We start from the raw sequence: 18296 nt of genomic DNA, 5'->3' as shown, positions 1-18296 counted from the left end.
TTTTGGCTAATATGACCAAAATTCCTATGAACATCTGTAAGTCTTCTTTTGGACATATGTTTTTATTTCTTCTGGATAATTACTAGTTCATATATTTAGATTTATAATGAACTGCCAGATCTTTTCCCAAAATGGTTGTACCATCTATCACCAATCTAGGAAACACCCTTATTGGTCTTTTAAAATATATATAAATATATACTAAGAGGATTTCTCCATCTGGATACAAGTCCTTTTTCAGATACACATTTTTATGAATCTTTTCTCGCAGATTGTAGTTTGTATATTTGTTTTGGTGAGCACTAGTTTTCAATTTTGATAAAGTCTAATGTATTAGATTTTTCTTTTGTTATTGCTTTATGTGTCCTAAGAAAATTTGCTCATGTGATAGCTTCATAGTTTTAGATTTATATTTATGATTTATTTTGTCTTTCCTGTTTGGTGTGAGGTAGGAATCATGGTCCTTTTTTTTTTCCCCCCAGTATGGGTACTGAGGAATTCCAACATTATTTATCATCTATTCTCTATTAGATTGCTTTGGTATCACGATAGTTGTTTTTAGTAGTTTAAAGGGTAGGCTTTTCTTCTTGGCTTTCTTTGTTATCCAAGTATGGAGAAAGGAGAGTTATGCTTTCCTGGACTCCTAATCCCTCTACTTACATTTTGTTATATTCCGGATGTTCCCAAGTCTTTATTTTATTTTTTTTATTTTTATTTATTTATTTATTTTATTGGTTGTTCAAAACATTACAAAGCTCTTGACATATCTTGATTCAGTAAGCCCATAGAATTTTCTCTTCTTGGCAATGATTTGCAGTGACTGAATTCTCTGTTTTGTTTGGACATAGGATGAGCAATGTCCCAGTGAAGGAACGGGTGAAGGTGTCCCAGAACTGGAGGCTGGGGCGCTGCCGAGAGGGGATTCTGCTCAAGTGGAGGTGCAGGCAAGTAGCTTTTCACTCTTTAAAATCTTCCTGGGACCAGGGGCTAGGGTTGTGACTCAGAGGTAGAGCACTTGGCTAGCTTGTGTGAAGCACTGGGTTCAATTCTCAGCACCGAATATAAATAAATGGATAAAATAAAGGACCATCAATGGCTAAAGAAATATTAAAAAAAAAAATCTTCCAGGGACCAAAGATCATAATGAAAACTGAAATGTCATGGGGACTATCTTGGGTGCGATGGCACTGGTGATACTTTAAATACCACAAAGGGTGCAGCAGAGGGACAACTTATTTTCACATTTAAAAAAAGATTATAAAAAATGTGCTTTGTTCACAAATGCCATATTTTTATAAAAAAATAAATGTTTATTGTAGAGGTTTGAAAAATAATTTAAAAAATATAAAAAAGAAAATAAAAATTACCTCTAATTCTACCATGCAGAAGGGACCTCTATTAAATTTACTTCATCAAAAGGCATAAATGAGGGGGCCGGGGTTGTGGCTCAGTGGTAGAGCACTCGCCTGGCACATGTGAGGCCCTGGGTTTGATCCTCAACACCAAATAAATAAATAAATAAATAAATAAGACAAAGGTATTGTGTCCAACTAAAAAATAAATATTAAAAAAAAAGGTATAAATGAAGTCAGTGCTCCAGTCTATCTTGTTTTACAATTATTTTCTTTAAATCTTTCGTTTTAGGGAGTTACTTCTTCACTCTTGGCTTCCTTTAACATTCTCCTGCACCTTTTAATTTAATTTAATTTTAAGTGTAGAAATCAAAACCTGGGCCTTGTGTATCCCAGGCAAGTGCTCTGCCACAGAGCTAATCCCTAGATCCAACTCCTCTTTATTATTAAGAGGCAAAAATAGTATCTAAATGATTGGATGTATATGTTACAGGAGGTAGAACTTAGAAAAGGTGCCAGAAAATTTAAATGGTGGCTGTGCCACTGTTAATGTCACAAATTTTATGCTCTGTCAGCATAAATTATTTTATAGTTATTATTTGATTGCCTGCCAAAAAAGTGCTTCTTGTTGATTGGTGGTAACGGGTAGGAAATGGCATCAGTCCTCATTCTGGACTGACCTTTCCCTGTGCTGAAAGATGCAGGTAGGCTTTGGTATCTGATGACCTTCTCCTTTGCTTGGTATCCACTGGTTTCACTGGCATCAGTTGCTGTGACTTATATGTTAGTGGTGCTGGTCAAGAAGCTATGGGAACCTTTAGCACTTATCCTTTGCTTCCCACTTGTGTCTTTTGACTCTTCCTACTCCAACCATACTTAATACCAAAGAATATGCTGGGCATGGTAGCACATGCCTGTATTACCGGCAGTTCTGGAGTCGGCTGCAGGAGGATCTCAATTTCAAGGTCAACCTTAGCAATTTAGTGAGACCCTGTCTCAAAAAAAAAAAAAAAAAAAAAAGGCTGGGGATATAGCTCAGTGGTAGAGCACCCCTGGGTTCTGTTTCCAGTACTGAAAAACAAAATAAAACAAAACAACAATAAAAAGAAACCCCAGAGAGTAGAGATTATTTCTCTATCAATGTTTTGTCCCTGACATTGTCTTTTTGGGCTAAATTCCAGTAGTTTGGCAAATAAACACATAGGATAGTTACCAGGCTGCCCTGGGATTCTCCACTGTTCACCTGGCATGAACCTGGTTTCTTGTCCTAGGCAAATGCTGTTTACCAGATGGCTCTAAAGCGCATGAATTCCAGCCCCCTCTGTTTGCTGCCTACTTGAGTGGGCCACACACTCATGCGAAGGATATTGAAGAGGAATGTGCATAATGAATGAGAATGCAAGCATTTATACACAGTCTACACATGTTCCATGTAATATATGCACACCCTTGTAAAATCCCTCATGAGCAGAAACTAAGTTACTACAAAGTCCAAGCTGCATTTAATGGCCCGTCAAGTCAATTTGCAGAACTTTTCCACATTCCCATGACGCTTGTTTTAAGGAACCTGGGGAAGAAACACAGCCCAGTTTGCTCAGACAGGCTTGGCAGTGGGAGATGATGTCTGTATATGGGGTTGACTCAGATGTCCCTATGCTTTTCTTGGGACCTGGAAGCTCTAGGATCTCAAGGTAGGATAGGACAGGTGGTATATCTACCTTGGCAAAGGCTTTAGTTTCCACCAGAAAACCTAGTATCTGGCAGAGTCTTCTTTTTTCTTAAGGCTCACTCTATGCCATGAGACTGGCCTGTGGCTTCTAACCTTTCTTCCTCCTACAGATTGGAAAGGAACTCTAGCTATTTGTGGATTTCTTTCATCAGATGCTATGAGAACTGACTTTCTTTATGGCCCCTGAACTGTAGCAGACCTCTAGCTGCTTCTCTATCACCACATTTATCCTTCAATTTAGCAATATAGATATCCTTGGAGGATCAAACATGTATCAATACATTAGCATCCTTTCCTGAATAGCTTTATTCCTTTCGCTTATAAAATTGCTTTCACTGGGGCTTCTTGGGGCTCATTCTTCTCCTTTCTCCATGACACCCTATCTCACCTATTAGGAAAGGGGTATATGTGGAAGTCTTGGAGCCTTGAAACCTTTAGTCTTGGAACCTTTAGCACTTACACATCAGTAAGTATGCAGGATGAAAGTTACTTGACTTGTCTGGAAGAACTTTTGACTCTACCTACTCCTTAACCTTTTAATCTTTTTTTTTTTTTTTTAATATTTTTTAGTTGTTGATGTGCCTTTGTTTATTTATTTTTTAATTTATTTGTGGTGCTGAGGATCGAACCCAGAGCCTCACACATGCTAGGCAAGCACTCTACCCTAAGCCACAATTCCAGTCCTAACCTTTTAATCTTATAAGCTCTGCTTACTCATGAGAAATCCAGGTAGCAAGTTATTCAGATATTAAGCATTCTCTAATTAAAAGAGAGATTTAGCTGGTCTTGCAATTTTGACTCTTTTAGAAAGTCCAAAAAGGGTTGGTAGAGTGTTTGCCTACCATGTGTAGGCCCTGGGTTTGATCCTCAGTGCTACAAAGAAGAAAGAAAAAAACAAGGTCCAAATATTAGGTCACCACAAAGCTCACTCTGATTTTCTATGGGTAGCCAAGGGCTGGCAGTTTTGATATGGGGATTAAGGTGTGAACTGTTAGCTTTGCAAACTGTCCTTGGTAGATTGGGGATTGGTCTCTTAAAAAATTGGGAAGTCAGGTTTTCTTGATGTATCTTGGTGAGTTGTAAATGTTCTCTTCCATCTCTGTAGTCAGATGCCCTGGATGCAGCTAGAGGATGATTCTCTGTACATATCCCAAGCTAATTTCATCCTGGCCTACAAGTTCCGCCCAGATGGTGCCAGCTTGAATCGTCGGCCCTTGGGAGTCTTCGCTGGGCATGATGAGGATGTTTGTCACTTTGTGCTGGCCAACTCACATATTATCAGTGCAGGAGGGTAAGTGCTGCAGGTTTCTCCTTCCACCCTCTTCTGTAGTGTTCTTTGGGGGACTTGTGTCTGTTTCTGACTTCCCCACCACAACTCCAAAGGGACGAGACCGAGTACTAGAAGGGCTGGTGGTTTTTTTCCATTTAAAGCAGAGTTTTACCAAAAGCAGTTAATAGGGTTAGCTGGAGAAGGAAAACAGGAAGAGCCTTTATTGCAGAGTGAAGCTGGTTTTGATACTTGCCAGGGTGAAATTTTTTTAGTCCTAGTTCTGTTCAGCCCTAAACGTGCTGAAGATGTAAAGGTACCTAGAAGCTCAGCACCTTTTGGACCAAATTGCTTAACACTTAGCAAGTTTGGAGTCACTGGAGACTTGGGCTGTTTTTGTAGATTTATTCTCTTCCTATGGAGAGAATAATTGAGTCTTGGGGATGTTCTCCTTATTTCTGTCCTAGAGATGGGAAGATTGGTGTCCATAAGATTCACAGCACCTTCACTGTCAAGTACTCGGCTCATGAACAGGAGGTGAATTGTGTGGACTGCAAGGGGGGCATCATTGTGAGTGGCTCCAGGGACAGGACGGCCAAGGTGAGGTGGTCTCCCCTTTATGTACTGTTATTCCCTCCTGTCTATAGGGAGTGTGGTGGCATTGGCTGAGAGTACTGGATGGGGGCAGGGGAGAAACAACACAATAAAGAACTCACTTATGTTTCTCTGGTGCACAGCTTGCCATGCCAGGCTGTGTCCCTGCCAGCTGGACTAGGAAAGGAGTGGACAGTGGCTGGGAAGCTTGCCACTCACTTGAAATGTGGCGTGAACTCAAAAACAGAGGACCTGGCCAGCTTTTCCTCTTTGAGCTGAGTTTCCTCTCAAGTTTGTGGGTTGAGTTCTAACCCCAATATTTTATTTTAAAATCTCCCTTCTTTTGCTTGCTCTCTATTTAGGGAGATTAATTTTTCACCACCTTGTTTATAAGCAATCAGGATGATAATTAAAATATGTTTTTACTGCTTTTCTGGAGAGTGATGTGGTCAGTAAGCAGTGGAGATGATGAGAGAGAAGGGTGTTGTTTGTTGTGTCATTGCCAAAATGCCTGGTCCCCAGCCATCCACCAATGCATAAAAGAATGAGGCTGATAAACAGTGTGACCTTTGCTTTATGAACCCATCTCATCCATATCTAGGTCAAATAGGCTCATACTCATGAGACAGAAAAGTTCTCCATGCCTACATCCAGCAGTCCTAGCCAGGAAACAGGCCTGGTTCTTTGAGGCTGCTGTAGGAACTTCGCTGATAATTAAGTTGGTGGTACAGGAGGCCCAGGAGTATCTTGCTTATCTATTTTATAGTATCTAGAGGCTCCATAGTGCTAACAGGAGCAAAATGTTTGTTGGTGTCAGCAAATGGGCCACTAAGTCATACAGAGAGAGGGAAGTTGTAGTTTTTACTCAATAATGTTTCTGATTCTGTGTACTCTCTGCTGTTTACTTCTTTGTGTTGCTAATTTATGTAAAAAGAAGAGATTAATATGTTCCCTCTCTTTGCTGTTTTTTGCCTTACATTTTGATTTAGTCAGAAAGAATGCACACCAATACATGAAACCTGGGAAAAATCCCACAAATATTTTGAAGCAATAGGGAAACTGATTTTCCTGTCATTTGCTTCTTCCCCTGCCTCATACTTATTTCATATTTCTGATTGGTCACTGTATTTGTAGCATTTTTTGTAAAGATATTGGCCTTAACTTGTCATACTGCTCAAAAGTAAATTTGCATAGAAACATTTTGTGGCATATATGACCTAGATATTTCTATCTCATTCTGGCATCTTCCTGTCATGACTGCAGGCTTCTTCCAGTTCCTCCTTTTTAATGACATCTCTTTTTCTGTGGTATGACACCCAGGGCAGTATAAACCTGAGCTTTGTGACCAAGTGAAGCAATCTGAGGGTTGGAGAATAATATCAACTTCATGTGGGTTATTTGGTTCGTTTCATATATAAGTACTAAATCAGTCCTATTTAGAGGCTTACATTTTTTTTTAATATTTATGTTTTAGTTGTAGTTGGACACAGTATCTTTATGTTATTTATTTATTTTTATGTGGTGCTAAGGATCGAACCCAGGGCCTCACACATGCTAGACGAGCACTCTATGGCTGAGTCATAACCCCAGCCCAGTGACTTGATTTTTAAAAAATATTTAAAATAGGTACTTTCTCCTTTTAAAATTGCAACACAGTTCACCCTCTTCCTTTTCAGAATTTCTTATGGGTCACTGACAGAACTCTCTTCTCTGATTCTTCTTTATCTCCTGAAAGGTGGTTGGCTCTTTGGGGGGTTCCCAAATGCTCTCTTCTGGCTTTCTGGATGCTACTTGGGTTTTCCTCCTTTTTCTTGTTGTCTTTACATTCAGCCACCTTTCTTTTCCTAGCCCAAATTTGTCTGTAATTAACTCTCTATTTCTTTTCAGTGGCATCTGCAATTCTATAGCTATTTCTTCAGACTTCTAATGTACCTAAACCTACATAGGAATTTATAAGTGATGTTTGCCTATAAACCACTACAGATTATTTTTGGGGAGTTCCCCAAATATATACTGTCTTTTAGGAAAGAGAAAATTGTTTTATGGGGTTAAGGAGACAGAAACATTCTCTTTGCAAGATTTCTGAGCTGGGAACTGCCCAGAGAGCCTTCTTCCTTCCCTTTTTCCCAGTTTCAGATTTTCTTTGACTTAATTTGGATTGCTTCTCTGGGCTTTAGTAGGGCCAGTTTTGTCCCAAGATGTCAACAAATTGTAGCCTATGTTTTTGGTGCCTGGGCTGGTACTGATCATCTTTCCATTTCCTCTTATTTTTCTGTTGTTTGATTCATCATTATGAGTACGTACTATATGTGAGACTTGGTGCACCAGGCACCCAAGGTCTTCAGAGGTGAGGAAGATGCAGCTTCTGGGCTCAAACATGTACACTTGTCCCTGAAACTGATGGGAAGAGGCCAAGACTATGAAGTATAAGTCTCTTAGGAAGGACCTGAAAGTTCAGAGGAAGGAGAGAGCGCACTGGATAAGAAGGGGGAACTTTAAGAAGGAGGGAGCACTTGATCTGTTTTTTTTAAATCTGATTTTAGTCATTTTTCAAAGCATAGGTTTGCTTATTTTCTAATGATGTATTGGTTCATTTTTCTCATTTTATCCTTTAGGGTAAATTTTCCCCCTTATAATTCTGTTCATAATATATTTTGGATACCCAGCATACTCTGCTGTATTTACTCTAATTTTTATTAGTACATTATAGTCATACATAATTGGGCTTATTTTTTTTCTTTTTGTTGTAATTGGACACAATACTTTATTTATTTATTTATTTATATGTGGTGCTGAGGATTGAACCCAGGGCCTTACACATGCTAGGTGAACTCTACCACTGAGCCACAACCCCAGCCCAATTGGGCTTATTTTGAAAAATTCATAAATGCATATGGCATAATTTGCTCCATTTCAATCCCCAGTACTATCCCTCTCTCCTGTATCTACTCTATTTTATAAGGGTGTTCTTTTTTGGGGCGGGGTACTAGGAATTGAACTCAGGGCCACTTGACCATAAGCCATATCCCTAACCCTACTTTGTATTTTATCTAGAGACAGGGTCTCACTGAGTTGCTTAGTGCCTTGCCACTGCTGAAGCTGGCTTTGAACTCATGATCCAGGAGGATCAGCCTGTCTCAGCCTCCTGTGCCATTGGAATTATAGGTGTGTGCCACTGTGCCCAGTAGGGTTTTCATAATATTACAAATTATTCATGTTTTCTTTAATGGCTTTAACATGAACAAAGCATCATTTACTTACCACTTTTTTTCTAGTGGGTGAATGTTTGCACCGATTTTTTTCCTGGATCCAAGGACCTTGTAATAAGAATCACCTTCACTGAATGCCTGATACATTGGTCAAATACTATGAGAGGTGATTTATGCTTATCTTCACTTTTCCACAACACAACCTGAGAGAAGGGATAATTTTCCATTTGATATATGAAGAAACTGAGGCTAAAATGTTATGAAATATCCCTAAGATCAAAGATAATAAGTAACAACTAGGGTTCAAACCCAGATTGGTTGGATTCTAAAGTCTGTACATGCTTTTCCTTTTTTTCTTTTTAAATATTTAGTTTTTAGTTATAGGTGGGCACAATATCTTTATTTTACTTTTATGTGGTGCTGAGGATCGAACCTGGTGCCTTACGCATGGTAGATGAGCACACTATATCTGAGCTACAACCTCAGCCCTGTATATGCTTTTTCTACAACCACAGACTGCAGGGAATATTTTATCATTTAGATTTTTCTTTGTTTTAGTATTATTTTCTTAGGATAGATTCTCAGCATTGGAATTCCTGAGTCAAAAGACTTTGGTTATTCTTGCTGCACCTAATCTGCTTTTTAAAGGGCTATATAAATGTCCATTCACCCTTAGTCTTTTCCAGGTTGGGTCTGTTTTGAATCTGGCCATTGAGGGTGAAGATATGATCAGCATACTGTGTCCGCTCCTTGTCCTTCAGGTACCAGGATACTCATGTTTGTTGAAGGATGCTATGCTGCTGTGGCAGGCTAGGAGGGTCACTTTCCCAAAGTTATACTTGGAATTAGCAACATGCTTCCTGAGCCACTCCCAGAGACTAGGAACCTTGTTCTGTGGTTCACAGAATCTAGGAATCTTCCAATCTTCTCTGTGGAGTGCACTAGTGAATTTGGGCCTAGGCTGTCCCCAGAGATTTTTGTAAATTAGAGTTTTTAGTGCCCACGCCCACAAATAAAGAACTTGCCTCCCAGGGTGTTTGTTTATAGCAGGGAAAAGTCAAAGCTATCTTCTAAGATGGAGCAGTCTAATGGAGGAAGACAGAAGTACATCTAGTTATTGTCAAGGGACTGATAGAGTCCAAAGAATAAGCTGGAATTCTGGCATTCCAGGGAAGATTATGGTATTTACCTTTTTGTTTGTTTGTTTTTTCTTCCCCCTCATTTAGGATCTTCTTGTTAAATTTGTTTTCTTACCCCAGTGTTGGGAAAAGTTATACATCACCCCACCCCCAACTCCCATCACACAGAGAAACTCTAAGAAACACTTTCTCCTTTTATAGGGAAGAGATACCATGTGACCCTAAAGCAGAACCACCCCCACTCCATCACCTACCCCTTAAACTGAAGGAATGTTTCCTTGAAGTTCTTCCATCTAAGGTCCTGCCTGCATTGGGTGTGTTCCTCTTATAGCACTGCGGGAACCTTGAGAGGTCATTGATCCATCTGGCTGCCTTGGGATCTCCTCTGGGGATAGCCCCTACATTTGAGTTTTCCTTTCTGTTTGGTTAGAGGCTTATGTTCCTGTGTGTGTCATCTTGGGTAGGGTGAGGTGAGGGGGGAGATTTCTAAATGCACTGGCTGCCAAGAGGGCTCTGTGAGTGTCGATTAGAGTTAAGCCCAGAGTGGCTGCTAATGTACATTCCTGACTGATAGGGACCAGATAATGTGCTTCAAGCAATATTTTTAACCTGTAGGAGATATGGAAGCTTAAGAGAGCTGAGCTTTTCTGCTACTTTTGGTGACACTAGGTGCTAAATGCCCTGCTGACACGAATAGCATTGGATCCTGGGCATTATGAACAAACAACAACATACCACCTTCCTGCTTTGAAGACTCTCTTCTTCCATTCTCTCCTTCCCTGCAGTTTTCTTTTTACTCTTCTAACTATTCATTACCGCATCTTGATATTCCTTCCTCTCCTACTTGCCCAAAGTAAATTTTTGGTGAGAGATAGGAGAAAAAAATACCACAAACATTGGGTGGGGGCATTGCTGAGAGGGGCAAGCCTCATCTGCCTACCCCTTTCTAGTCAAGTCTCAGCTGAGGAATGTGGAACTTCTACTTCCCTGGTATAAAATTGGCTGGTATGTGAAGGTTCTTAAGCAGAAGTAAAAGAGGGTGGTTAAAACTGGGAATTAGAGTCTGTCTGGGTGGTAGGTAAGCTAGAGGCTGGAGAGGCTCCTCTGCGGATACCCTGAACTCTGTGTGTACAGGACAGAAAGGATTCTCCATTTCCCTACCACCCTATGCACAGTCATCCCCACCTGCTATACCTTATCTCTCCTTTAATCCCAGGCAATGCCAATGAGAACATCTCTTCTCCTGTTTCCAGGTATGGCCTTTGGCCTCAGGCCGACTGGGGCAGTGCTTACACACTATCCAGACTGAAGACAGAGTTTGGTCCATTGCTATCAGCCCATTGCTCAGGTAAGGGGACATTTTTTGATGTAATTTTTTCATATAATAATGCTTTTGCTTTACTATTTACTAGGTCAGATGAGCTAGAAAATCTTCCAACTGTGCATTTTAGGTTGCTTTGAGCCACTCTCTTGAAGATTTTTTAATTCCCCAGAGACTTGAGGTCTTTAAGCCCTTTCATATATTCATGGGATTGAGATAACCTTCCAGGAGCTAATTTCCTAAGCACCTAACCTCAGAAATATTAAGGAAAAAATACCATATTGGAATGTAATTAAGAGCCCAGCTGTAACCAGGGGTGTTCTTTCCAGAGCAGATGCCCTCTGGGATTCCTCCAAAGCAAAGGCCTCTCAGCATCCCTGGAAAGTGACAGCAGCATCTAGTCTGCTGTCATGACTCACATTTCTGCTTTATTCCTTCTGGAAAATGTCCTCTGGCTTATCCCTTGTAGGTTTGAATTGTCAGGAGAGGCTTGGGACCTGTATCCTACTGGACCCTCACCCAATAAATAGATGTGAAGAAACAGAAACTGGAAATGTAGAAGTGTAACATTTTTTGTGATGGTTTTACCCTACCCCTTAAACAAGTGATCTTTGTGTCCTGACTTCTGGTTTCCCCCCACTCCACAAGTACTGGGGATTGAACCCAGGAGCGCTTTACCATTGAGTTAAATCCCCAACCTGTTTTCATCTTTTGAGATAGGGTCTTGCTAAGTTGTTTAGGACCTTACTGTTACTAAAACTGGCCTCAAATTTGCAATACTCTTGCCTCAGCCTCCTGAGTTGCTAGGATTACAGGTGTACACTACTATGCCCAGCTTGACTTCTGCTTTCTCAGCTCTCTTGAACTAAGTCAGGGTCTCTGTCCTCCCCAGCAGGGTACACTGCCTCTCTCCTGTACCTTTTAAATCACAGTAGTTCCTAGGATCTTTCCCATCTTCATCCTTCACTCCACACCTGCATGGAATTAGGAAAGCTAGAGGACTGTCACCCTCCAGCACTGGGTTCAGTCAGTCACTTGTTTTATGAGTGAGTTAGTCCCCCCTTTCCTCAGCCCCTTTCAACCTCTTTTTCCTCACCCCATAGAGCCTGTACCCCTCCTCCTGCTCTCTTCTACAACTCCCTTTCAAATTTTTTTCTTCCTAAGAATTAGAGCCGATTAGCCACGTCATTAATTCTTCAATTTGACGGCTGATATAGCAGGACCTGAAACACATTGCTGACCCCAGAAAATGGAGACCCCATTCCTTAGCATATTGACGATGGGAGAAGTTAATTAAAATTCCACAGAGCAGAGGTGTCGGCTAACCTATAAACCTGTCGCTGTTCAGAACAAATCATTCCAGCAATCCTAGGAAAGAGGGAAGGAAGACTAGTGGGGAGTGGAGAGGCTAAGTGTGTGGGAGCGGAGGTGGAAAATGGAGCCATCCAGCTTTGTCTCCTCCTCTGTTTCTCCCTCATACTGCCCTTCTTAAAGTCCATTAGCAAGGTGCAGGTCTCAATGGGCTAGATAAGACTAAGAGAAGGCAGGACAGTGTATGGGAGGTGACAGGTATGCTAGAGACTTTGCCTAGTAGTTGCCTATGGACTTTTGCTGGCTTCAGAAAATGAGGGTGAGTGGGTGGTGGAGGAAGTGCTTCAGGTCCATGTGTTTCCTGCATGTAGATCGAGGTCAGAGAGCACAGATAGGCTCTCCCCTGTTCCCCCAACCTTAGAGTCCCCTACTCTAGCCACCTTCTCTGGAATGTGTTAGGCTACCTCTTAATAGAAGAGAACACAATACCCATTTCAGATGATGCCAATAAAAGAGATGTCAAGAAGCTTTTGAGATCCAATAAACTAAGTTTGGGTTTTGGGCACAACTTGGAAACTGGCTTTGGGGAAGGACCTAGGTATATGATATTCCTACTACTATGTGACTGCTGCCATTCCCTGCAGCTGACAGTTCCTTCCTAGTCATCTGCTTTGTGCAGACCCTCAACTAAGTCCTTGCTGTGTTTCATTTTTAGTGAAGTTCTGGGCTTGTGTTTTCTTCCCAATCTTCAGAATCTTCTTAGTGTATTTTCTTGGCCCTGGGTGGTTCTTTTGCTCACAGTTAGCTGTTTGGCTGCTGACTCAGTTTTTTTTTTGTTTTTTTTTTTTTGGTATAGGGATTGAATCCAGGGGCGCTTAACCACTCAGCTACATCCCCAGCTCCCCCTTTTTTATATATTTTATTAGAGACAGGGTCTTGCTGATTTGCTCAAGGCCTTGCTAAATTGCTGAGGCTGAGTTTTGAACTTGCGAACCTCCTGTCTCAGCCTGCTGAGTTGCTGGGATTACAGGTGTGCAACATGGCACCTGGTTCTGATCTACAGTTTATATGTATATATATATATGTATATATATAAACTCTGTGTGTTTGTGTGTATTAGTTTTATATGGACACAATACTTTTGTTTATTTTTATGTTAGAGCTGAGGATCAAACCCCTTGTTTCACCCATGCTAGGCAGTGCTATACCACTGAGCCATAATGCCAGCCCTGACCTATAGATTTGAGATGGTTTTTCCTCCAGCTCCACAGATGATGTCTTGAACTCTTTTAAAATAGTTTTCATTTGGGGTTCTGTCTTTATACTAGATGACCAGGGTAAATGTTGATGTTACCTCTGCCCCCTTTTCTCTTATCCAAAGAATATACTGGGCTAAGGATCTTTATACTTTATTGTTAGGTTCATTTCTTTTTATTGTGTTCATGAGTTTGATCCATTCAACAAATTCATCCATTTCTTCAACCTTGGGAGGCACTGACTCTAAGCCTCAGGGTCTATTGTTTAGAGTAGTCTGGGACCTCTGCTTTACCCTCTGCTTGCAGGGTGGGCTAGGTGAGTCATTCCCTTCTAGCCTTCACTTCCTCATCTATTAAGTGTGAATACTCTTTTCTTTATAGACCTTGCTAGATTACTATAAAGATGACCTGAAAGAATGTATATGAAAAGACTCTGAAAAGAATCCGCTCTTATCTGGTGTAACATTTGCTTAGTGACTTCAGGTGTTCTCATGTACATTCTGTGGGCTTCTCTGGGCTTCTCCAGACTCACAGGGAGTTTCACTGCTCAAGAAGAGACTCAGTAGGAACCCCTCTTCTCTCTTCTTTTTCCCTTGGAGTGTCCTTGCCCTCAATCATTGTCTTCTGTTGCCCTCTCTGCCACCATTCCTGTTGATTATGGTTGTGATATCACTAATGTGATGTGACCCTGGACCCCTCATGAAGAACATGAGGGGATGTGGGCAGCAGCGGTTCTATGGGGCAGGTCCTCCCTGCTTTACCTGCCAATTTTTTATTGTTTTCTTGTATAGTTACAAGGAACCTTGGCATTTAAGAGACATTTAGCTCAGCTCTTTCCTTGATTAATTTCTTTCTCTATTTAAAACACTTTGCCAGACCTATTCACTTTACCTATTTTTGATGCAGGGCTTTTCTACTTCTTATGTATATACTCAGTCACTTGTAGTAGGAAACATGGAATCTCAAGCCTTTGGCTTAAGCAGTGCTATCAACCACGAGAAAGCAGGTGTTCTGTCCTGTGTCCAGGTGTCCTTTTCTTTGGTGAATTTTCTTGAATTCTTGATTTGTTAACTGTTGTGGGGACGATATTTAATATCTCTTATGTACTCAGAGCTGCATTTAGATACTCAGAAAATGCAGAAAGAAAACAGTAGGTTCTGAAGATATCAGGCAAAGACCTTTTTCTCTGTATCCCTTGTGCCTGCCTACTATGCCTCTTATTGTTCTGACTCTAATAATCTTGTTTTCAAGATTCATGCCTTATGAGTGAGGCCCACTTCCTATAGAGGAAATCCCACCCCAAGCTGTTAGGAAGAAGGATGGTTGAGATGGCAGAGTATGCCTGGAGTGAAAGGGTCTGTCTGAGTGTAGTTGTGGGGCAAGAATATGTCAAGCCCATTTGGTCCCAGGTGTACAACCACTTGCAGTCACATTGAATTCTGAGGACTTTCTTATGAGTAAAACAGAAAAGAAGATTTCGTTTAAATGTGTAATATGTTTGATTGTCATTTAAAAATTATTTCTAGTGGAGTAAAGTTAGTAAATAAATACTCAAGAGCAAGAACATGTGGAACTGTTGCGGACTTAACTTCATTCCTTTGTACTTCCCATCTTTTCCTTTCTTATTCCCTTTCACCTCACTCCCTGTGTTTTCTGAATACTTGCTATGTGGTGGCCACCCCAGGATCTTCTTAATCAGTGGTGGGAATAGGATAGATATATTATTATGATGCTTGCTAGGCTAGACTAACTGCCTTAAACTTAGGCCATTTCTGATTGGGGGAGGGAGGTGTTATTATCTTTTGAACAGAGGGGTAAAATAAGGCCCAGGGAATATCACTGCAGGGACATATGCAGGGTGGGGCAGAAAAGGCTGTTGCCTGTCATATGCTGAGGGCAGCCATAAGATAGGCCTCTAGAGCATTACCTTGCCTTACTTCTCAGCCTCTGGGATGGTGGCTGTGGCCCTTGAAAGTCTCTGTGGGAACATCTTTTCTTCCCAAAGGCCAGAGCTGAGCTAATGAGTAATGGGGGGAGACAGTGTATAGGAGGGGCTGGACCCACTCAGGTGGCTATGAATGATTGCACCTTTCTGGGAATTATGCACGCATAGACCCTCAGTTTTCAGACCCCTCTAGCAAGCAACAGGGGCCCTGTGGTGAAATGAATGTATAAATCCCCCTGCCCTGATTGTCTGGGAGGGGAAGGAAGAGGAGTGCACAGCTCTGCTTTCTTCTGCAGACACCATGTCTATTGCCCTGCAAGGAAAAAAAAGGCACTCTACAGAGCCCTCTTCCCATCTGTGAGCAGTGCTTCTGTCGTGTTGGTGAGTGTGGTCAGGAAGACTTCCCAGGACTCTTGGGTTTTAATCCCTCCTCTCCTGTTTCTGTCATCAGGGAAATATATGTGTGGTATAGGTGTAGAGAAACTTGACTTAGCTGTGTTATTGAATATACAATATAATCTTGTGTAACTTTGTTCACTGTGGTGGCCTGTTTGTTTTTGGGGGGATTAGTCCAAGTCTTCATGAAATGTACCAATTCAAATTTGTAAAGTGAGTTGTGGCCTCTGGGGGGTTTCAATGAAGGAGCTGCCCCTTCTTGCTTCATTTCTCACAGAGGTGAGGGCAAGTCTGGAAGGAAAGTAGTCACTGTGCACTGTTCAGTTGGGGTGGGGATTCTGGGAGAGCAGGCTGTTTGTTCCAGCTGCAACAGAGTTTACTGTGTGCTGTGTGTGGTAGACACTCCCCATCAGTCTGCTGAAATGCATCTTTCTTTACTAAAAGTTAATTGCATGTGGAGTGTGCTCTGACAGTGAGGTGTAAAGGACTGGAAAAAGAGGCAGTCAGCCTTCAGTGTGAATTCTCTTATATTTCAGTGGTGCAGCAATCATCTGACCCCAGCCTTCATTACTCACTCAGTGCTTTTAGAGGAAAGAGAATCAAAAATAAAGATTGTGTATCTAAGTTTTCCTTTTTCTGGGTGGCAGTGGACAGTTGGTGTGAAGGGAATCCTTAGCCTTGAAAATGTGGAGAAAGATAAATGAATCACTTTCTAGTGCTTCACATTGTAGTTGGTCCTCCTGGTGACATGTGTGGACCATGACTATCTCAGGGATCCCTGTGTTATCCCTCCCCAAGATTGGAACAGAGGGGAAGCCTCCCCTTGGATCTGCAGTGGAAAGGAGACCTAAAGATCTAGGCAAGGAATGGCTTGGTGTCCCCCTTCACCACACAGTAGAACATGGCAGGGAGCATCCTGCATGTAGTGTCCCTAGATGAGAGAGTCAAAGGCACAAAGACACCATAGAGGGGCCACAGGTTGGCATAGCTGGAAGGGGCATTGTGACACCTGAAGGAAGATGGAAACTCTGGGTAGTGGTAGATGGCCCGCTGTTCCAGACTGAAATGAGCTAATCCTAGAAAGGCATAAGTATGGGGTGCCATTGAACTGGAGTTAGTCCTGCTAAGTCTCAGTTTGATGGACTTCACCCTAGTCTTCATTGCCTATGAAACCCAACCCTCTCAGGCATTATATTCATCAGAAGGAAGTCCCAACACCACAGGGGTGGGTTTTAGTTCTTTGAGACCCTTTATTTCAGCCATTATCCAGGGCAGGATGGGAATAGAGAGGTTCATGTGCTAGGCTGTTGGCCTGAGACAAGAACCTTCCCAGTCCTGGTTGGCCTAGAACCCATTTGTGGGAGCAGCTTCTTCCTGGCCAGCATGGCTCACTTTTTAAGAGCTAACTTAAAAAAGAACAAAATGAAAAAAAAAGGAAAATGCATAAATTTTAAAAATGCACAAAAATAAATACTCATCACAGAGAGAGAGAGAGTGAGCGCGAGCGAATGCACTAACTTACATAAAACACTACAAATAGAAACAGAAGCAGAGGGCCAGGTATATTGAGTACAGAGTTGATGCATTGAGACTCTGGCCCTGACAGCAGGGAGCCATTTCCATTCTTCACTCTCAGTTTTGGAATTCTGATTCTCTCATTTTTTCCTCTCTACTTGCTTCTCTATTCCCTCCTATCTCCCTCTCTGCTCCTCCATCTCTTTTTCTTTCTGTACACTGCTTAGGCATTGCTGTTAGCTGTACTATCACAGGGAAACCATCGTGAACTAGATGGTACTGTCTGAGGGGAGAGGCAGGCAAGTAGTACAATGTGGAAAGTTCTCAGAACAGGGCTCAAGAGAGCTAGAGGGACACAGATAGGAGGAATCTGTTCTGGTGTTTTACAACACAGCATGGTGACTATAGTCTGCAGTGATTTATGATATATTTCAAAATAACTAGAAAAGAATATTCCAAAGGTCTCTAACACATGGAAATGATAAATGTTTGGGGAGACAGAACTGCTAATTACTCAGGTTTATTTACTACACATTCTCTGCAGGTATGAAACTATTGTACTGTATCTAGTAAATATGTGCAAATCCGTGTCAATTAAAAAATAGCTGTGCAGGGATTAGTCTCTTCCCTCTGCTGCCAATAGCCCTGTTTCTCTACTCTTCACTTGTCTCATTGGGAAGAGAAGAGGATTTTCCTGCCTTGTGTGCTGCTGACTGTCCTAGGTTATATGTGCTGTGTGCCTATTTCCACTTTTGATTACTGTTCTGCTGACAGATAATTTAGCATTCACATCCCAAGGTGGAAGCATGGAGTTAATTTAATGTTAAAATTAGAGTGCTTTTTTCTTTCTTTCTTTTTTTTTTTTTTTTTAAACTCTTTAAACTTCAGTGTGTGATGAAGCAGAGAAGGAGGCGGGAGGGTGAAGGGGAGCCATAAATTCTGTGGCTGGTGTAGCTGTTCTCTGAGCAGCCCTCTAAGCAGCCAGGAAGCCTCTGATGTCGCCAGAGCACTTTCATTAACATTTAAATTAAGGGTTTGTTTTCCAGGCTGTTTTATAGGCAGGGACCTTTCATGGCCTGTCACATGCAGCACCTACCCCCTCTCCCCAAGCAAGTGTGTAATTGTAGCCACTACTCTGTCCTAACTCTGGGTTGTAGTCGGAGGTTCAAAGGAAGTTCTGGGGATGAAGCTCTGAGGTACAATCTGTGACAGTAAGGATGGGGGTGTTACTCCTTAAATGAAGGTGCTTTCAGGGCTCCTTC

The 18296-nt window shown here is 41.6% G+C and overlaps 1 protein-coding gene across 3 annotated transcripts in view; it reads left to right on the top strand.

The window, feature by feature from the left end:
* Positions 1–18296, top strand: part of Fbxw4 (F-box and WD repeat domain containing 4) — an 88378-nt gene that overhangs the window by 20139 nt on the left and 49943 nt on the right. For all 3 annotated transcript variants that reach the window (XM_076834302.1, XM_076834304.1, XM_076834303.1), the window contains exons 2-5: positions 849–944; positions 4187–4372; positions 4816–4948; positions 10544–10638. In XM_076834302.1, coding sequence (XP_076690417.1) covers positions 849–944; positions 4187–4372; positions 4816–4948; positions 10544–10638 — 510 coding nt within the window. The remainder of the gene's footprint in view (positions 1–848; positions 945–4186; positions 4373–4815; positions 4949–10543; positions 10639–18296) is intronic.

Source organism: Callospermophilus lateralis, chromosome 15 (genome assembly GCF_048772815.1).
Source record: "Callospermophilus lateralis isolate mCalLat2 chromosome 15, mCalLat2.hap1, whole genome shotgun sequence".
NCBI classification, from domain to species: Eukaryota; Metazoa; Chordata; class Mammalia; order Rodentia; family Sciuridae; genus Callospermophilus; species Callospermophilus lateralis.
This window is presented reverse-complemented; position numbering and strand designations above follow the sequence as displayed.